The 21729-nt window shown below is 49.5% G+C and overlaps 1 protein-coding gene across 1 annotated transcript; it reads right to left on the reverse strand.

The window, feature by feature from the left end:
• Positions 1 to 1632: 1632 nt before the first annotated feature.
• On the reverse strand, positions 1633 to 15554 carry VTCN1 (V-set domain containing T cell activation inhibitor 1). Its single transcript, XM_074860850.1, has 6 exons — positions 15513 to 15554; positions 9764 to 9828; positions 7492 to 7839; positions 4792 to 5070; positions 3934 to 4094; positions 1633 to 2192 (listed from the first exon to the last, which is right to left on the reverse strand). Exons 1-5 carry the CDS (start codon positions 15542 to 15544, stop codon positions 3973 to 3975), a joined length of 846 nt encoding a protein of 281 aa, XP_074716951.1. The 5' UTR covers positions 15545 to 15554; the 3' UTR covers positions 1633 to 2192; positions 3934 to 3972.
• Between the last annotated feature and the right edge of the window lie 6175 nt (positions 15555 to 21729).

Here is a 21729-nt window from a genome sequence, read left to right on the forward strand (position 1 = left end):
AGGCAGAACGTAGATCCTCGGTGTATGAGCCAGAGCCAGGCATTATGCGGATCATTCACCGTCTTCGTGCAAAACTGTACAGTTGCCACAAGGGACAGTCTTCTTAACCCAACTGAAATTATTAAAATGATGTTTTTAAAGCATTTCCTTCCTCCAAGAAGAGAAGGGAAGTAAGTTACTGTTTGGAAACCAAATCATGGTACTAAATCACAGGACTATATGGACATTATTTTGCAGCTTAAACAGCAGTGTGAACAGTACATGGGGCTGGTAGCAAGAGGAAGGCAGTGAGCTGTGATACAAAAAAAAAAAAAAAAAAAAGGAGTCTGGAGCACATGTCTTATGAGGAGGGGCTGAGGGAACTGGGGGGGTTTAGTCTGGAGAAGAGGAGGCTGAGGGGAGATCTCATCGCCCTCTACAACTCCCTGAAAGGAGGGTGCAGAGAGCTGGGGATGAGTCTCTTGAACCAAGTAACAAGCGCCAGGACAAGAGGGAATGGCCTCAAGCTGCGCCAGGGCAGGGTCAGACTGGCTCTTAGGAAGTATTTCTTTCCAGAAGGGGTTGTTGGGCGTTGGAATGGGCTGCCCAGGGCAGGGGGGGAGTCCCCATCCCTGGAGGGGTTGAAGAGTCGGGTTGACCCAGCGCTGAGGGATCTGGTGGAGTTGGGAACGGTCAGTGTGAGGTTAATGGTTGGACTGGAGGAGCTTCAAGGTCTTTTTCCAACCTAAATGATTCTGTGAAATTCACATGTTACAGGCTTGCCTGTCTGTTCCTGATCAGGAAGGGGATGGCTGCAAAGCCACGTGCCAGTAGCCACTGTGGCACGGCAGACGAACCAGTGCAACACGTGGGAGGTCACCATTTGAAGTGGTTCCTCTCCCATCTGCTTGCAGTGATGACTGAGTGTTCTGCACTTGCTTTTGGCAAAATAAGATCCAGATCCTTCATCTTGTGCTGTAGGCTAGTAAATTCCACACACAATTACTTCCTCACCTTATTCCTTGTGCAGAGAGCATAATTGAACAGCTACTGTTTTGGGGTTTTTTAGTCCCCCTGCCTTTCCCCTTTCACCCTTAGCTTGAGCCTTATATTAAACTTCAGGTAGTGGCTTTATTGAGCATGTGTCAAGTATCTTCCCTCAAGGCCTGCTGGCCGCTTCTGAGACCAAAGCATGAGAGGCACAAGACCTGACAGATGCCACCATTCAAGAAAGTTCTGAGACTCCATCCTTAAGAAAGTTGCCAGAACAGCTTAAAGCAAAGGTCTACACAAGTTTTGCTGTGACAGTCCTTTTTTCTGTGGGCTCTTTCTGTGAAATGGTAACAATTTTGCTGAAGCTTGCCCTCTGCCCTCCCCAAAGAAACAAAACAAAAAAAAAAGCAAACAAAAAAAACCCCTTTCAGCCTGAGGAAAATGTTGACTGTAAGTGATGTAAATTAAGAGATCAAAATCTGATTTAAAAGTGCAACTGAAAGTAGTCCTGTAATATCAATAACATAGTAGCAGACAGAAATAGATAGGAAGTGCCAGATAACAGACTTACTTAAAAACAAAAAAGGCAAATTTGTCTCTCTTGTAACTATGTTTAATGACTGTTTTTACTTCTGAATTTGAACTTTTCAGTAGTATCTTACTAGTCTTCCTCTTTTCCTCCTCATTATGTACATTATTCTTCTGTCTGCTGCCACGCTTACTACTCAGCAGTTCCTCTTTTATTTCACATTACAAATGCAATCCTCAGTCCTCATACAGGCTGTTCACCAGGTTGAAGACCTAACACTTATTCCAAGCCTGCTGGCTATTTAATCCATCAATGTTTTGCCATTCACAATGTCTTTTTCAGAAGGGGAGTTTGACTATAGTCTTCTGAGAAGACTGAATAGATTAACTGGTTGTCTTATTTACAGTTTTATTAGTACATGCAGAGAATCACGAGACACGAGATGGACAAATCAATCTGTTCGGGGGGAATTAAGATGTGTTTGCTTTTAGTACTCTGAGTTTGAAGGATCAGCTCTCAGTTGTATTGCAGGAAACTCTTCCAGTTTGTCTCTGAGCTGCCCATGATCAGAGTTCTGGTCACTGGGTTATTCAGAGAAGAGAACACATCTTCCTGCGATCAGTTTTTCCTTTATTTATGCAACTCTCCTTATTGCATTCCTCACTCTCTTTCTGAAGCCAAACGAAGTATCCTGTTGTTGGCAAGGGTAAGAAATAATAATACAAGACAAATCAGCTGACTTCATGTTTGTGCTACTACTACATGCTCTGGAACTGGGAGGAGCTCTTCAAGTTCTCAGCCTGAGAGGGAGGAGAGCATGAAGCATGTCCTGCTGTCAGGGTAGCTGTAGTAACTGTTCCGTGTGGAAAGACAGAGATGTTTCTTTTAGCTGATTTTCTGTAGCTCTCTGCTTCATCAAGAGTTTACCTCTAGAGCCTGCCACCCCACGCTGAAGTTGATGAATACTAAGGCAGTTGTCCTGTCTTTGTCTACAGTCCACCTTATTCCAGGTCTAGGTATGTTTGCTCAGCTTCCTCTAGCCCTGTTGGAATTGTCTGTAGTAGGTACTATTTACTGAAGCTACTGCCCTGTGCAGCGGGGTTTGGGTAAAGCAGGTGCAAGCAAGGCTTGTACTGCAGCAGGCCTCGGGAAGAGGGAGAGGAAAAAGTCCACGCTGCCTTGCAACCATGAAGCGTAGCCAAGGTTCAGAGGGTACGCAGAGCAGCAAGCCAGACATCAGTCTTTTGGGCCAGAGAGAAGGTTGAGAAGGGAAGGAAAAGAGAATGAGGGAACAAGTAAGAGACGACAGTTGGTGCTGTGAGAGAAGAATCTCTAAGCTTGCAGAAAGTGATAGGAGAAGCCATCGGGAGCCTGTGGGAGGGACCTAAAGCTGGGGATGAGGAAAGGATGGTGTAAGGAACTGGAGGAAGAAATGCCTCAAACATTCATTGACACAGAAAACCTCAAGGACAAGCTGTGGCCTTTGGATTAGTCTAAGGAATGTCACCCAAGGAAGCGTGGAGTGTATCGAAGGATGCACCCCCCACTCCCTTGCGTTTGTATTACCAATGGTGGGAATTGTAGCCTTGTAGCCCATACAAATGTTCCTCATCAAGCACAAGGACTGCTAAACATCGGCTCTATTGTGTAAGCCCGATACTTTGTGTGGACGATGCAGGCCTTGCTAGCAACCGTGCCCTTGAAGGGGAGCTAAAAGTCTGATAAGAGGGAAACAGCTGCCCTAGAAGGAGCCAAAAGGCTGGATGGTTGCCCAAGAAGCATGAAGGCAGCGAAAAATGGTGGTAAGTGGGGGAAAAGTAAGGGTGACAGGGGAAGACCATGACCATCAATTGGATAAAAGGGTTAATGCACCCCACTCCCCCTCAACGCATGTGCAGAACCCATGCTCCACCCTTCTTCATCCCTCATGCTAATGAGTTCATGGAAAACCTGCCTCTAGTCTGCAAATCAGATGATAAGATGAACTTAAAAGGCCACAGAAAACTTTGCCAGGTGCACACCCACCACCCAAGATTATCACCCCAGGTTCCAGCATTGTCTCAGGTCTGGTAATCTCTATTTTTTTTTTTTTTTAACCCTCTCCCTCCTTTCCTTTCTTTTCTTCTAGATTTATCAACAAGAGACCACATTGTTTACTATTCTTTTCCTAGTTTAAGCTGTTTCTACTGCAAGTAAAACATTTTAACTGGTCATCTGGTGTCGTTTCACCTTAATTTAACCTGAGGGGATCACAGAACCTTTACGACTCTCTGGACTCCCAGTCCGGGTCATAACAGATGGCCACAGGGGAAGATGTCCTCACATTCTGGCAGGATTGAGAGAGGTCATCTGCTGTAACCAAGCTCAGCAAGAGGGTCTGCATATGCTTATACTGAGCATATATGCTTCCAAGATTCCCTTTCCAAGCTTACCTGCAGGTCCAGAGTGTTTCTGATTGTTTTATAGAGGGTTTATACTGACAGCAAGTACAGCGGAAGCAGAAGCATCCAGTGACAGGCTGGAAGGGACGAGGACACAGACTCTGTGTTCAGGTTCACCAGCTGCAAGTTGGTCCCCCTTGTAATGCTGAAATCTGTAGCAGAAGAACAGTGAGAGGCTACCAGAATGGGGAACGCAGCAGGGAAGGCAAAACGAGTGTATATATTTATTCCTCCCCATTTTTCTGAATATTGGTAAAGATAAGACCCTGCCTCTTGTGCTGGAGACCCACTGCTGCGAAGCCCTTGCTGTAGAAGAGATATGACCCTTCTCATGTAGAACAGGAGAAGATATCCAGGCTTTTTGGAAGGTTTGCTTTCCTGTCTTTAAAAGGCAGTCTTTTAAATAAAGCGGGTGGGCTGGAGTCAGAGCGACTGCCATTAGTAAAGGGGCCTGCTGGTTTGGCACACAAAACAGATCTAAGCTGAGCTGGCTGAAGAAAGTGTCAAAAGTTGGGGTTTTGGGTTGGTTGGTTTGCTTTTGGTTAACATTTGAAGGAATACATTCTTTTGAAGTGTGTCCTTCCTTCCTCCCCGTTCCCTAGCAGTTCTATCCCCGCGCCAAGGGAGCAATTGTTACCATAAAAACCATCTGAAATAGCAGGACCAAACACAGACCCTTTCCTTCTTCCCAGGAACAGAGAGGCCTGGATTAACCATGGATTTCGGTCCCTTTCTTGACTGAAATGGCTCACACAGGGCAGGCAGTGCTGCAGGAACCCCCTGATGCACAGTGCTGCACTGTTTAACCTCCCCCATGCCTGTGGTCTCTGGATGGTGTTAAACTCTTACCTGTCACTTTGATGTTGCCTGTAGCCTTGGCAATGTTGTTTTCAATCACGCAGGTGTAGGTGGCATTAGAAGTAACGTTGTGCAGAAAGGAAACCACTTTCAGAGTGATGTTTTCAGCGTTCAGCTCGTAGCTGGTGTTGGCAACGTGAGGGAGGTACTCCCCGGCGTCGCTGTAGGCTGTCCAGCGCACGGCGGGTCGGGGGAACCAGCGCGGCGCTTCACACTGCAACGTGTCCCCGCTGCTGCCGTTCTCCACGCGGACCTTGGGGGTGCTGAAGGCTTTGGGAGGGAAAAATGGGGAGAGAGTCAGAAAAAGGCAAATGTTTAGGAACTGGGCGTGAAAACACCCAACTGCATCTGCCGGTCAGTCCCAGGTATTTGTGGGGAACTTGCTGCTCGGCAGCGCAGCACCACGTGTAGTCCAACCAAACACAGGCTCGGTACCGGTTGGGCTACAGGGGATCTAAAGACTCCTAGGGCAAGTTTGACAAGATCTGCTGAGGTCATGGCACAGCTTTAGTGTCTAAGTGATTCTGCTTAAGAGTTACAAGCTGGGTCTTGGGCTTATAAACTAGGCCTTTCCCAAGAGCTCCTGGCTATCCAGGCTCCCAGCGGAGACTGGGCTCAGGACCTGGCCGGCCAGAGACTGCCCGTGTCTGCCGCACGCCCGGCTTCTCCGGGCAGGAGCTGCAGCCAGCACAGCCCCGCTCACCTCTGCTGAAGGGGGGTGGCTGAAAGGAGGCACCTGCTGTTCTCAGCAGGGAGAGATGTGCCAAAAATGCTTGCTGTTACCAGAGGCTGGGGGAAGGGGAAGATGACTCACCCTCTCCACTGACTGAGACGGGAGCCTGACCAACATTTATGGCTTCATGATGTGACTCTGACATCAAATGGGGCTGCAGCCAAGCTGGGGGCAGACTAAGGTATGGGCTGAGCTGCAGGTTTTATGCCAACATCCCTGGATTAAACAAAATGTTTAAAGCCGGTTGCAAACTCAGCTGTGTTTTGAATCCAAGACCACCTCAAATAAAACTTTGTTAGCCTAGGTCTCTGTATATTCATCAGATTTCCTACACATACATATGTGAAGAGAAACAAGAGCTTTTTAGGTGAGCAGAGTTCACCGATTTCAACGGAAATAAAACCTAATGCAGCATTTCATGTGTTCTCTCTAACGCCTTTTCTGTGTGGATCACTTTAAACATTGAATCAAGCAATATAAAAGCAGCCAGATTCACAAGGTTTCAAGGAGGGGTAGGAGACCGAATCCCCACGGGACTTAAGCACACCTCAGACAGGCTCACTGCTGCCTGCTGTAGTCCCAAGCAGTTCTTCCATCCTGTCACTGCAAGATAAGGGGCCTGTGAGCCCAGCAGCCTTTTTTTTCACTGCTTGGGAAAGCACTTCAGATAGCAACACGGCAGAAAACATGCTTTCAGTAAGAAATGGGAGTCTGTGAAACGACACTGGCCAGACATTCCTGTGACACCAACTCTCGTATTGCCTTTTTGTCCCTGTGAGTGACACGGGGAAGTGGCTGTGTCTCCAAGACATCTGTCACAAGCTTTTGCACAGAAGCTGGTGCCCACCCCATGGTGCTTTGGCTCTGCTGGGCCAAAGGAGGAGACTGGACTTGCAGAAAAGCAGCCTGTCTCATTCAAGAGCTCTGCTAGTTATTTCTGTCCTGCCATGACTGGCCTGAAGCACAGAGGATGCCCTCACAGAGCTGGCCTCACCACAAAAGTGGTCACCCGTCCTAAAAATGCATTTCCTTGACTTGGAGAGGTCTGACAGATCTTCCTCTTCCAACTTGAGCTGTTGGGATAAAGGGATGCACTGGGACCTCAGGGATGCCAGCAAAAGCCAGCCAGAGAAACACTAAAACCACCTACCTGTGCAGGCTCACGTTATCCCCTTTGTATAGTCAGTGTAACTCACCACAGTTTCATTAGAAAGACCCAGAGGTGACAGAAACGGGTGAAATGTTGCTGAGTTCAGTGGGAGCATATTGCTTTGTGCCAGTGGTGAACACGATGGCCAAGCCCAGAGAGCTCAGAAGAATTAAGCTCCCGCAAGTGAAAATTCATCTGTGTCTGTGCGTCTTTTGTGGTTGACTCACAAGAAGGTGAAGAATTTAGCAAATATGTAATACTTCAGATAACGATGATATGGGCAGTTTGGTGCTTTGCTAGTCAATTTTTAAAAACCAAATACATTAGAAAAACAGAAAAAAATACTAAATAGGCTACAATTTTTACTATGCAGCCCTTCTCCTGGCTGGAGGTATATTTTAAATCTAGAGAGAAAAAGCTATCATTTTATCTTTAACAGGTATAAAATCTGGATCTTTATAAGATCAGTTAGCTACTCCCATTCTTCGGGGCTCTTTCTAGTCCATTAAGTAGCTGGTAGAGTACACGTGGCAAGCAGAAAAAAAAAAGACAACTGAGACAATTAAAATTATTAATAATCTTTTCCATCACAAGGATGTGGAAAGAGTGGGTAAAGCCATAAACACCTTTGGAAAAGTAAAAAACAACCCAATCCCAGTCCTACTCAGGGGTTCAAGGCCTGATGGTGGCTACTGGAGGAGCTGGTGCTGCTCACACAGGCTCTAGCATCAGCGTAACCACGAGTAGGTCTGACCAAGCTACGTTAGCCTGTGTTTTGCAGCAGGATTTTCTTTCTCATACCCCTCACCTCCCGTCCTGTACTGCAGCACTGCTGCTCCACTCCCTCTGGCCGTGGTGACGGAGCACTGGTAGGTGCCGGCGTCAGAGAGCTGCACATCCCTCAGCTCCAGGGAGGCGTTGCCGCCGATCACCTGGTCTGCGAACACTGCCGTGCGGCCCTGAAACGACTCATCTTGCTCTTGCAGGTGGTCCTTCCCCCCTTGAAACTCGTGAACCAGCCCAGCTACTCCTGCCTTGGCCCACCGGATCGCTATGCTGCCCATCTGGATGTCGGGCTCGAAAGTGCAGCCCAGGACACTGCGCTGGCCGATGTTCCCCAGAGACGTCAGTGCCGTCACGCTGATGGAGCGTTTTCCTGCAAGGAGAAAGCAATCCAGCATGAGAAAGGCAAGGCAGTGAGCATAGAGAAAGGCCAGACCACTCTGCGGCTGTCAGACACCAACCCCGAGGCTGAATGGGAACCAGCACATTGCAAGGGAGCAGCTACCAGTGCTGCTAGCAGAGCTCTATGGCTTAGATACCAAGATAAAGCACAGGAGCATTTCTTTAGCAGGCAGCATGCTTCAAAAAGTAGCTCCTCTTATTAGTTTGAGAAGAATTTGCATGGTGTTTTCTTGCTTATCAGGGATTTTTCTCTTTGCAGCTGCCACAAGAGCATGATTTTTATGTCTTTTCTTAGTCAGGACTTCCTTTATGCAATATAAATGTGATTGCAAGGCATAACGCTGGCAGAGAAGTACGAGGCTGGTCTTTCACCCTTACTGGAATCCAAACTGTTTTCTTTCATTTAAAACTCAGCGTTTCCCTTCCCTGGGGACACAGATCACTTCTCAAGTCAAATCCTAAGGAGCAAGCTTGAGAATTAGCTCTTTCCTCGAGGCAGGTCCTCTTTCCTGTACAGCCCTTCCCTAGTGTCTTCACTCAGCGCGCCCCGAGGAGGCTGCATTTTGGCCAACAGAGCAACACATTTTTGTCATCTCTGAGGCAGCAGGGGAATGTGCCCCATCCTGGCAGATGCTGCCCGACTTCTCAATAAATACCATCATCTCCTCCCACCTGGGAGAAGGTGCATGGTATGTTCAGGATTTTCTGTATGTGTAGGTTTAGGGCTCCAAGCCCAAGGAAATTTCACAGAATCACAGAATCATCTCGGTTGGGAAAGACCTTGAAGATGATCCAGTCCAACCATGAACCTCACACTGACCGTTCTCAACTCCACCAGATCCCTCAGCACTGGGTCAACCCGACTCTTCAACCCCTCCAGGGATGGGGACTCCACCCCTGCCCTGGGCAGCCCATTCCAACGCCCAACGACCCCTTCTGCAAAGAAATACTTCCTAAGAGCCAGTCTGACCCTGCCCTGGCGCAGCTTGAGGCCATTCCCTCTTGTCCTATTGCTTGTTCCTTGGTTCAAGAGACTCATCCCCCCTCTCTGCACCCTCCTTTCAGGGAGTTGTAGAGGGCCATGAGGTCTCCCCTCAGCCTCCTCTTCTCCAGACTAAACCCCCCCAGTTTCCTCAGCCGCTCCCCATCAGACCTGTGCTCCAGACACTGCACCAGCTTCGTTGCCCCTCTCTGGACACGCTCGAGTCATTCAATTTCAGCTAACACAGCACTACATCTCCAGCAGCACAGGCTACGCTACATTTGTCGACTCCTCGCCTCATCTGGCTTCCCATGGAGCAACAGGTGGAGCTGAACGTTTCAGTTGCTGACACACCAGAAAAAAATAAAAAAACAAATGAAAGCCTTAATTTCTGCTATGAAAGCATAGGTCAGGAACTCACTTCCTGGGGCAAAACAGAGTTGCCCCGCCACACCGGGAGCTCACACCTGCACAGCCGCTGCTCAGCCTGGGGCCGGCCCGCTGGCAAGTTTTGGCAGAAATTAAGAGCCATAATGGATTTCCTCACTCAGCTCTGAGCGCCAAGTGCTGGTGTCTTTTAACTCGCCCTGAGCACATGTGTGTGTGTGTAAATCTCTGCATTATTTCAGACCTATAAGAGTTCCCAGTCTCCAAGGAGAGCACAGCTCCTTGTGGTTTAATGCCAAGGAGCAATATCTTGTTGAGAAAGGCCAGAACTAAAGTCACCTCTGCAGTCTTAATTCAGCCATCTGGCATATAATCATCATAAAGTGAGCCTTTGTCAAGGTTGTAGGTGGCACTTCCACACAAGATCACACCTCAGCCCATGCACAGGATGGAGACATGGAGGTAGTGACAGGGCAGAAGTTCATCACCCTGCTGCTAACAGGGAGAAATTGGAGCAGTCACATACCTGAGACACCAAACCCAATGATCAGGGCAATCACCGCAGCCAGGATGATAATGACTGTAGTCATGCTATTTTGGGAGAAAAGAAAGGACAACATTACCACACAGCCCACCTCCTTTCTCACCCTACGCCTACGGTGCACGTCTGCAGAGCCGCCAGCAGGAAGGAGGTCGAGGCAGAGAAGCTGTAGACCCAGGGCAAGGTGGACTGGTGGAGCACATGACCGCAGTAGTGACAAACATTTGGGTGAGCACTCGTCACCAAAGGTGAGGGACCACGTGGCAGAAGGAGAGGAGACCCAGGCCTTGCCTTTGGGAAGAGGCAGTGGTGTCACGTCCCACTCAGACAAGGGAGACAAGTGACTTAGATTCATAAATCCCCAACAGAGTGGACAATGGTGAGACAAGTCTCAAAGTCCATGCACAGACATTAATTAATTTCCCACAATGTACTCACTGGACACACAATAACTGGCTAAGTATACAATGAGTTATGGCAAGCGATTTCTTAATGGAAGTGAGGGAAAAAGGGAAAAAGAAAATAAGAGAGAGAGAGAATAGAGAAATAGAGATCACCAGTCTTGGTCCCATCTGAGTTCATCAGGGATGCATCTGTCTTCTTCCCTTCTTCATGTCTTCTTTTTTCTTTCTGTATTTCACTCCTCGCTCCCCCCTTGATTTATACACACTTTCTTTGGGTCCGTCCCCTAGGTCGACCCCCATACCTCTGTATCCCTTGTATGGGGAGGGGTAAGGTGCTTCGTGGGATGATGTAATTAGCGTGATCTTGTTAATCTTCATCAGCATATGCAGGGGTGTCAACTTTAATATGCATTTCGTGGCTAATGAGGCAAAGGTCGTTCACCAGGCAGATGGCCCTTGAAACTTTATAAGACGCACCAGAGCAGAACCATCCTGCCTTCACAGGGCTCCCTCCTCCAGCCCATCCTGTGCTGTCCAGGCAGCCTTATCAGCTCCAAACCCTGCACTATCCACCCCGTGACTATAGTTTTGCTACTTGTGAGTGTTTGAGACATTCCTCAGCTCAGAGGACCTCTGCTCCCCTCCATCCCTTATCTCTCTCAGGCTGTTTTTTCTTGCGGGCCTGTTTCTCTCAGGCGCTGTTTCTGGGAGTTACGAGTCATCTCTCACAAGCGGGTCCCAGTGGAGGTTGCTCCTCCCTGCATGCCCTGGTGCATAAGCAAGCCCGGCAGTCACTTGCGAGGGACCAGTTGCCCAGGGAGGTGAGCAGAGCACTGAGACAGGCCCCTGGCCCCCGGAGACACCCAGTACAAGCCAAGCAGCGGGCAAGAGGGGGCTGCAAACAGGGCCAGGTTTGTGAGCTGGTCAGATTTGAGCTGCTCCCGTGTGGAGATGGATAAAGGGCTCTTGAATGAGGAAACTGAGAAGGAGAGGACCCGGCCCTGGCAGAGGAGGTGACAGGCAGTGTGGCATGGAGCAGCACAGCTCGAGTCTTGCCGAGCATAACCTGTCTCCAGTGCAGCCCCGGCTTGGACAAGCCCTGAAAGCGTGGCCGGGTGCAGGCTCCCACCACAGCCGGTGGCGCTGTCACATGTGGTCCTGGGCACATTTTCAGGTGGACTGGGGCGTTGTGGCAGTGACCTCAGCTGTCCACCAGAGCAAGCCCTGAAGCAGCTCCCCACAAAAACCCACAGGTATATCCTGGGGCAAGCAACTCCCATGCTCATGCCCCACAGTGTCACAGTGTGCTGGGCTCAGCCCTGCTCAGGGTTGTCGGAGGAGAAGCCCAGAGAGCTGCAGGAGCTCCTCGCAGGGGACTTTACCCCATTTGCATGCCCAGCAAGATGCTGGAGGGAGTCACGCTGTGAGAGGCACAGGCACCAACAGCACGCACTCTGCATCAGCATCTGGGACTGCCAGCCCAGGGCTTGTACACAGAAAACCCCTGAGCTGCTGCTTCCCATCTCGTCCCCAGGCAGGACCAGGCTGCGAGACGTCACGGCTCTCATGCCCACACAAAAATAGCTGCGTTCAGCAGCGTTTGCCAGCTTGCAGCACACTCTTTCACAACACATCAGGCAGCCTCCCACAGGAGAGCCTGTCGGCATCCATACAGCTGCTAAATCCTCCCACTGTTAATGGGTGCCTCCATCAGTTACTCGCACAATCGCACCTCAGTCACCGCAGACACCACAACCCTGGGGCTAATACAGGGCTCTAGGGAGTTGCACCATGTGAACATGGAGCAGCAGGGAAGGGAGAAAGGGAAGATGGGTTGAAAGAGGGGACGGAGGGGAGAGGAAGGGAGATGTTGCAGAAGGCTTGATTGCCCTCCTGCTGTCTCCCTTCCATCTTCATCCTTAAAGTCAGTGGAAAGCTGTCTGAGGAAGACCTGTCTGGACATGCCAGTGTGCTCAGGAGAAGGAATCAGAACAGTATTTCACCACAAGTATGTGATAAGTTTATATAAAGGTTCATACGAGTCCATATATGTGTTCACATCCGCACCAAGACCCCCCTGCCTAGACGCCCTCAGAGCTGGGAGGTGACATATGTTTGGCTTCCTCTCCATTCTCACCAGCTTTCACTCATGACCAGGGGGGACAGCAGTTCTCCGCCTGCCCCCTTCGGGTGCCCTGCAGCTGCGGTCACAGCTGACCCTATCCCAAAGGAAAGCAGTGGATATCCTCCAGCCGTGGGCATGGGCAGCTGGGGACCTGTCAGTGGCCACCACCTCCCCTGGAGGCCTGCGGGATGGGGATTTCATTTGTTGGGTTATGTGGATCCCACAGCGTGACAGCTCCCAGCAAAGACTGGTCATGTCCCACAGGGCTCAACCCTGAGTCACTCGGGGTCTCGGCCAGGCTCACCGTGGGACAACCTTGTGCTTTCCTATCCCAGGGCAGACACCAAGCCTCTTGCATGTGCTGAATAACATCTACCTCCTTGAGGAGCTCCACCAATTTCTATGGATCCAGATTGAGATAGTTGCTATAAAATCAGCTAAGGTTGCCACAAGCAGCCTCAGCTCTCACGCCGGGGAAGCACAGAGCAAGCAGCAGCCGCGCCATGCTGTCACACAGGAGCTGTGACTTGCCTTCACCCCCCTAGATTAAAATCCTCCTTTGCAAGAGTAAGCAGGGAAGAAATTGCTGGGAGCCGAGGGACGCTGCCTGCAGGTTACAATGGATTTCATCGGTAAATGCTGGAGGGGGTATGGCAGAGGAAAGCAGCCAGGACTCCCTCCCGTGCAGTCCCTGAACACTTCAGGTGACACCACACTTGCCTCTGGTCCTCAAAAGGACCCTCTGGCCTGAACACCACCTCTGCCCTAACACTCTGCTAGGTAAAACCATCCTCAGCTCGCTCACAGACAAACACAAACAGGCCAGCACCAATGTTTTTGTCCCCTGCTGGTGCCATCTGCCCCTGTAGATGCAAAGCCTAGCTCGCTTTGCATCCAGAGAGGTGCTTCCCACCCCTGGTTTAAGGCAGCAGCAGGGCTGACAGAAAAAGCTGCTTGTTTGTTACAGGGGGGATGGCAATTTTGGGTACACAGATGCCACTGCCCACTTCAACAACTCTTGCCAGGAACAAGGGGAAATCAGAACCCTTTGGAGTTTCCTCTGCAGAAACTGTGAGATCCAAGAATCACAAGGGCCTTAAAAATATTTGCCTGGAAGCCCCTGTGCATATTGGGTAGCTCTGGAGCAGAGCGAACAAGAGGAAGTTGGCAACCTGGCCGCATGCTGACGGTAGCCGTGTTTTGCAACAGTCTGGTCCAGCAGTTCAAGTGAAAAGCAGTTTTCTGTGCATCAGCACCCCTGCATTTGAGAGGCATGGAAACGGACTGATGCAGACGGCTGAGGCGTCGGAGCCCTGATGCCACCCTTGGTTCCCGGCACCGCTTCAGCAGCCTGCAGGATGCTGCTCTGTGCATCTTACCCTCTTTTCTGTGGTCCCGTTCCTGATCAGCCAAACAGAATTTGGCATGAAATTCAGTCATTCCCCACCTGAATGCTGCCGAGCACAGCCTGGGGACAGAGAGAGGCTCGCAGTCCCGCTGTGACAGGTAGCAGAGGCTTAACCCTCCTGATCTCTAGCTCTGCTCAGAGTAAGCTTTCCCTCAGGAATGGGCTTAGAGGTGTGAGGATCAAAAAACCTGGAAGACTAAGAGGTGGAAGGTCCCCTGTCTTCCTCCTTATGTCAAAGCTTACTGTGGAAAAGAAACACCATGGCAGGGGTAACCCAAAATGAAGGGGTTTCCATTCCAATGACTGGTTAATGATTGCAGAGCTCAACTTTTCTCAGCAATTCAGGTTTTTTTTAGTGTTTTGGTTTTTTTAATTTTGTTTTGCTTTTCCCTGAAATAAATAGAGACTTTCCACTGCTCCTCTAAAGCTTCCTGGAAAATCCACCTCTCTCTCTGGGCTATTTTTGCATTTCAAGATCAGCCTGAAGAGGCCAATGTCCTTGAAGAAACCCACTGCTTCCAGTAATCTGTTGCCGTCTGGCTGCGCGCAGCTGCCCGGGGCGGGCAGGGGTACCGGCAGAGCCAGAGGATGGTTCTCAGAGCAGCGAGGGGTAGGCGGGAATTTTTTGACATGCATCAGTTATTGCATTTGCCTGACAAAAGCCAGCTGGGCTGCCTCTTGAGAGTAACAGAGCTGGTTATTGCATGCACTCCAGACGCATGAGGAATACGATGCCCAGTGACTATTTATACTGTGTTACATTATGTCTACCAGCAATCTCACTTTTGTCAGTGAGAAGGTGCAGATAATATTACTGTTTAGTTCTTCCTTGACACTCCACGTGAGAAAGCTGGAGCACAGCTCGTGTGTGAGAGGTGTCTTCTGTTCACACGTGGACTGTCCTCTCCACTGCTGTTCAGCTCAGGTGGGACTGATACTCGTAACAGCTGAAACCTCTTTGACATAATAAATGCAAGCAAGGATGTCTCACACACCTCGCTGGAGCCTCTGCCTCCAGCCAGCCTGGAAAGCCCCCACCTGGGATGAAGAGACACAGCTTTTTGGTGACTCTGTTCAAGCAGTCAGGTTTAGATGTAAGCTTGGTCCACGTTCATTGGAGGCTGAAGCAAGTTTGCCACTTTACCCATCTGGCGGGGGTTATTTTCAACTAATCAGGAGATAAGGATACGAGGTAGATATTTTTATGGCCTTCCCCACTATACTTCTTCTGACTGTAGTTCATGAGGACTGGGTCAATAGCTCCAAAGGAAACAGGCTATTGAAATGAGAGGCACACACCAGCTCACACATCTTCCCTGATCCACACAGGAAGGAAACTTGCCATAGCACAGCCTCTGCCTTTCTCCCCACAGCACACTGATGTGATGGGAGCAAGCAACTGTCTGAGGGCCAGCAGAAGGATCGGGGAGCCTTCCTCAAGCCATTGATATCCCAACCTACAACAGCAGGAACACAGAGCCTTTCTCAAGCCATTGATACCCCAACCTACCACAGCATTCAAACCTGAGGTAACGTATTCCAGCCATGCAGAGTTTCTAGGACATGTCTCTCCAGTCGATGACCTGCACATGGGTGTCTGGCAGCTACGTGGCCTTACTGATTGTACAAAAGAAGTTGTACTGGTATTTAATTAGCTTGGGTAAGTGCAGTATAGAGTCAAGCTGCAAAGAACTGCTGTCTTGAAGCTCCTTGGCAGCAGGGTGATACAGCTGAGGAGTCTGGAAAATGCAATTCCCTCCCTCCCCTCTCCCAAAGCAGTTGCAGATAATACCATACCTCCAGAAGATGACCTGGCCTTGGGATGCCATGGTCACGGCATCTATGAAGAGAAGTCAAACACCGGGTGCCCGAATGTCCCACACTGTTCTGCACAGCCCCTGTCCTTCGCATGATATATTCTCCTGGGCTGTCCTGCTTAAATAACTGAACTCAGCTAAGGAGTGGTGAGCCTAAGCAATGAACTCTGAGGAATGAGGAAACAGTGAACACCTCAGCTCCCCCCACTAGGGCAGTGAAAAGCAGGGAGGTTTCTTTTGTCACTGGGGCAACAGGAGAGACCTCCTACACCATCCATTAAAGAAACATGTCTGATTTAAAACAAAAAATAACACAGCTCATGGTTTGGTAGCCAGCTAATCCTGGGTCTCCCACGTAGACCCACAGTTTACCCATCACTGACGGGTTGTGTTATACCCAGGACTAGCTCAGGTCTCCTTGCTAGAATTGCCCATCATGCTGTTGGCACTGGGCAGAGGGGCCCCATTTGCAACGTGCATCTTCACCTGCCTCTGTGCTGCGCTAAGAGGTTCCTCCAGGCTCAGCAGTGCCATCAGAGCCACATAGGTTCACCAGAGGCCTCTTTTCTGATTGCTGTTTTCTTCCGCTGAACTCCTCCAGACCAAACGACTACTTCTCCCTGAGGCCAGCTCCTGCTGCTCTCAGGTCTGCCATTATGGTGGACATCAGAGCACATAAAGGAAAGAAACTGGCACAGACCCTGCAAGACTTTCCTTCTGTGCGTGGTCTCGCTTGAGGCTGGGGGCAGGATGAGTAGCTCTTGGGCATAAGAGGTTGAGAAGGGCAGAGAGATTGTGACAGAGCAGAAAAAGAAAGGCAGCTTGCACCACCATGTTCAGTTTCGCGAAGGACAACCTGTGTATCCTGTCATCTGCATCTGGACTGTGTCCCAGGGAGGGTGGGAAAAGGGGAAATTTTGACAGTCCCGAGCCATCTCCAGCACGTCTGGATGTTTAGTGGGAGTGAACAGCTTTCCCATGCAGAGCTGAGGATACCCAGAGGAACTGGGGACAGTCCAACACCTAACAAAAACCAAATTACTTTCTCTGTAACAACCAGAGGCTAAAATCAAGACCAATTAATACTGGTCAGTGATGACCAAACTAGCTGGAAAGGCTGAGTAGGGTTCAGGAGGGCTTACGATGACCTGAGGGGCACAGTAGCCTTCTAACTGTGCATGTGTGAGATTTCAGAAGTGTGTGCTTAGTCTTTTGGACTACAGTTCAACTCCAAAAGAGCCTGTTCACCTCTGCAAGGGATGAACATAGGCAGATGAGGTCCATGACACATTACAGACTTTTCTAGACAGCAGAGAAGGGGCTGGAAGGGGCTGTGGCTCTTGTACAGGCACCAAAGTCAGCAAACTGTATTCCAAGGCATTTGGCACCCAGGACTTCCAGCCTTCTCATGCCAGGATGAAGGTACATGTCACAACTTGTGCTGAACCTCCTCCCACATCCCACCACCTTGCACTGATGAGAGCACAGATTTGAACTAAGCCTAGTCACCTGTTAAGAAACAAAGTAAAATTAGAAAGCAAATGGTTTCCTGCCAGTTAGGGAGTTGAACTGGCTCGCCATGTGGTCAGAGAGGAGTCACACCTAGTGATGTTTCTGGTGGGGCAGGACCGCATGGCCTGCAGCAAGGACAGAGGAGCCGGGGTGGGACCTTCTGCTTTCAAGAGCGACTAGGCATTGGGTTTACCCAACCGTTCATGTCCTGCTTCAATGTGAGTGGTCGACTGTGAAGATAATTGCTCTCTGGGTAGAGGAACTACCTGAACGCCCTGTGCAAGGTCTGTGGCAGAGGTGCAAACAGGACCTACTGCTAATGCTCCAATCTTGGCTGATACTGAAAGCACATCCTTCATCCTCCAGCCTCTGAATGAAACCGAGGAGTGGAAATCTTTCACCTGAGAATCACTGTCACTCTTTGGTTGTTGCAATGGTCTAAACTTACACAGCAGACTTTATACGGTTTTCACTTCCCATCTGCTTTAGCATGGAATAGCCCTTTTTAATCTGAAATAAAAAAGAATTTTGGTTTATTTTGCAGTATTCTGCTGATTACTAAACCTCTCATAATTTAACAGAGCATTACTAGAAGCAGAATAGCTTTAGGCCATAGTGGCCTGGTGGGAAACGCACATTAAGAAATACCCTGTTGCCCTTGCTGACACCTGATTTATGGCTGCCTTTGGTGCAGTGCGTCAACGAGGTGTCCCCTTTCACCACCAGTTAACTCTGGGTCAGAGCCACAGCAAACCTCACTGCACCGTCAGCGATCAGGTTACTTCCATGTTGGAAAAACAGGTCTACTTCTCAGGCACAGGTAGCCCCTGCAGGACCAGGGTGAGTCCCATTCACCAGGGTAACACCACATTCATTTCTGAGCAGCTCTCATGCTGGAGCCTACTCCTCTCTGTATGTTTATACTGCAAAAAAGACAGAGGTATTCAGGATATTTCCCAAAGAGATCAAGGATCTGTGACCACACAGTCAGCCCAGCTCTTACCACTTTTGAATCTACTAGCAAAATCCAACCAAATGTGACAGCAGGATGCGGTCCCACATGGTCTCTGAAAGCTGGTGAGCACCTGGGGAAGAGACACATCAGCTGTATTCACTGAGGGGAGGGCGACAGCAGGCACGAAACATTACCAGTTTCACTGGGCCCACCAGTCATTGCCCTACAGCTGGCCACAGCATGTGCTGCCTCTTGCCTGTGTGAGGGAACAGTGGGGTCAGGAGGGACTGAAGGTCGGTCAGGGCCCAAGAAGATGTTCCGTGGTCTGGGGGAGGCACAGGCACAAGAACCAGACTGCAGTCTCTCTGGCCTTCATGATACAACTTGTTTCTTTCTTCACAGATAATACTTCTGTCAGAAGAGTTCCCTTACTTACAGGAAGTTGATGCCCTATTTCAATGTCACTGGAATGCTGGAGGAGCCATCAGTGAAAGAGGAGAACCAGGAGAAGATGGGAGTTGTGGCAAGCTGACAAGCAGCCAAGTCTGACAGAGCACTCAAGAGAGGTGAAGGCAGCCAGCAGGCTGAAAAAGATGAAAGCTGACCTTGGGATTTGGCCAAAAACGTTGGACATCTTTCCAGCCTTGTGATCCCACATCTGTAACAATGATGTCAAGAGGTGCTTGAGAAGCACCGAAGTGGGAACAGTAGTGGTCTGGAAGGAAGAGAGCTTGGCACTGCCTTATCAGCTCTACCTGTCCTCAGTCTCGCCTGCCTTTGAAGGGCAGCTAGAAGCAGCAGCACTCAGAACAAGCCCTCATCTCTCAAAACAGGGAGGGGGTGAGCCAACCTTGGCTGGAAATACACAGAGTCCTCTACCCTGACTGGGAGCCACTGCCAGGATCTGTCTTGAACTGGCACTCCAGATGGTCAGGGCACCCTTGCGAATCACCTGCTGTCATGGGAAGGCCAAGGAGCCCTGCTGAGCCAGGTTCTGCACTCTCCCTGCGATCTTCTGGAGACAAACCAGACACTCACACACAGAGCTACAAGCACAGCCATGTCACCGGTGTGGTTTGCCTCCTCTGAGAAGGGAGGGATACCTTAGCATGATACCTGACTCTAGGGTCACCCTACGTGGAGTCGTACAGGGCTGAAGGACCCTGCCAGGTCTTCCACAGTCTTTTGTTCTTGCTGTGTTTTTCCTTCCAGCTACACTGTACTCCCTATCTAGACAGTAAGTCCTCCTTCTCCTGCCTCCCAAAGCCCCTCCTCATGCTCATCCCTATTTAATCTTTTTTTTTTCAGACTTTGGAGACAGGCAATTTTATCAGCAAGAGCTTTTGTCCTACGAAAAACATAAATATTTACCAGTGCAGTTCTGTCAGTACTGCATGTCTGTCTGTCTTGAAAATACATTTGTTATCTCAAGGACTAGCTGGTCAGAAATAACATCACATAGCCCAGCAGACTAACTGCACCTCCTCAGCCACCACCTGCCCAAGGCTTTTTACCAACAGAGCACTGGAAGCCATTCCTGGGAATGGCTGTTGGGGCCCAACCTAAGACTCTAGCAGGTCACTAGGATACATTCATCTGGCAAAGCATTCTGAGTAATGAACACTGAGGGCAAAGTCTGCTTGCAAATAATGGGAGGACACTCACACCTAACCCCCACAAAGTGATTAAGGTCATTAAATGTATTTTCTGCATGATTCTTCAAGCTATCCTCATGCACAGACCTCTTTGCCCAAACACAGAGTGGTAGCCAGTCAGTACTCTATAATTCCTGGGACTGACTGAGCCTTCAAGACTAACAGAAAGAAAAAAACAGCGCAAGGGCCTGACTCTGCCAGGATTAGCACCCCATGCTGTCTGAGAACTGCTCTCCCCATGTCAAATGTAGAGCTCAGCCCAAGCTGACCGCAGTTCCCTGAAAGGTTTATATGTTCACTGGTGTAATTCTCGCAAACAGCTTCTCGGAAAATGTCAGCGACAGGGTGTGTGAGGGATGTCTAACACAAAGAGAAAACACATTCCTCTGTCTGAGAGGACTAAGATGTTTTTAGACAGAGATTATGTGCCTAGAAGGTAGTGCCGTCCTTATGTGTTCCCTCTGCAGTACGGCATGGAAGCTCCGAGAAATGACAACACACGTGGAGGGTGAGGGCCAAGAAATAGACACAGAAAATGAGGCATTTTGTTTTACATCGCATTCTGTACTGAGCACTGACTCTGCACATAGCAAGGACAAGAATGAGTTATTGTTTGTTCCATTAAAGGTTAACTCAAACTTTCGTTTTGAAATTTCAGAGTCAGCAACTTGGAGAATTAAATTGCCTAACTTGGAGATTTAAACTGCCTAACCTTCCGCCGTTTGTTTGACACCCCTTTCTGGATGATTAATGGAAAGCTATAAACAGCATTTGCATAAGGATATCTATCTCCTTTGCTGGGAAGAAGAGGTTCCAAAACTGTCTTTGTAAGAGGAATGAACAACAAATGAGAGTCTCCTAGGTCTGAGCAAGCAAACAGACAGCACAGGTTTCTACTTATTTACAAGCCAACCATCATCAGACAGAAAGCAAGAACCAGTCCTTATGTTGACACTGGAGCAGCATTCCTCTCCCCAGGTGACAAACAGTCAGACCTTTGTCCCCAGCTCCCCAGGCACTTTAAGGAGCCCCTGGCAACACACACCTACCAGCAAGGTTACCCCCAGAGCAGTAGCGTTCCGAGTCTCAATGACATGAATGTGTTCTGTAAAGGAAGGTAGCCAGGGTGCCTGCTTCACCTAGGCAAGCGGCAGGCAACAAATGGCAGGTTAGCAGTTGCCCTTCCAGGAATGTGCCTCTTCCTCCTCATCACAGATGCCACTTCCCCAACTATGGCTTGGCAGCGCCCATATAAGCCCAGGAGATACATCCCCCCTCCTCTATGGAAAATGGGACAAGCTCTTCTTCTTTTAAAAACAGAGCCTTGCCAAGACTGCAAAAGCCAAATCCAGGAGTTTTGCTGTATTCTATCTCCTTCTGCTGCTCTTGTCTAGTTGCCCTGGTTCAGGACAGACCCCTGCAAACCTGAGCTTGTGGTTCCTACCAATGCTCAAACTGTCCCCAGATCTTTCCTTGGCGAGCTGGGTGCTCTCCTGGCTCCCGCATCACCCCCAGCAGTGCTGTGTCCCACTCCATCTCCATGAAGAACGCACAGAGTGGGTGAATGACACTCTAAATCCTGTTCCCATCAGTGCCATGGGTTTCCCTTGGATTTCCTTCAGCTATATCACTAATCCACCTTGCTCCTACTTTGCAGAGAGGGTGTAATGAGACTACAGCTTACTTGGAGAAAATATAAGAGCTGCAAACACAACAGCAGCTCCCAGGAGTGTGACTGGGCTATATGTGCACATCCAAAGCCAGAATCCAGCCGCATATTTAACAGGGAGGCAGGAGCCATATACAGGCTGCCAAGCCTTTCCAAGGCATGAATGCAAACCCTGTGGAATGTGACCCAACGAGTAGCCTTGGCCTCTTCAAGAAGGACAGCCGAGACTGTCAATCCTGCAGAATGAGACACATCTTGACCTTTCTGTGAGGTAACTGCTCAGACTGAGGTTCCCCTTAGAGCCTGACCCCACAGGCCTCAGTTCCTCAAAAGTGTAGGCAGCGGCACTATTCCCAGAGTTTGCTCCTGTTCAGGCACAAAACAACCTTGCATACACGCTCCCAGG

This window comes from Strix uralensis, chromosome 2 (genome assembly GCF_047716275.1).
Source record: "Strix uralensis isolate ZFMK-TIS-50842 chromosome 2, bStrUra1, whole genome shotgun sequence".
NCBI lineage: Eukaryota > Metazoa > Chordata > Aves > Strigiformes > Strigidae > Strix > Strix uralensis.

Bases quoted from the DNA above. Each gene is read 5' to 3' on its own strand.
- VTCN1 (XM_074860850.1), bottom strand. From the start codon at position 15,544: ATGGCATCCCAAGGCCAGGTCATCTTCTGGAG. The intron at 5,071-7,491 runs GTGAGGGGTATG...TCCCTCCCAAAG, and splicing joins GCTGCAGTACAGGACGGGAG to CCTTCAGCACCCCCAAGGTC. The intron at 4,095-4,791 runs GTAAGAGTTTAA...CTTCTGCTACAG, and splicing joins AGGCAACATCAAAGTGACAG to ATTTCAGCATTACAAGGGGG.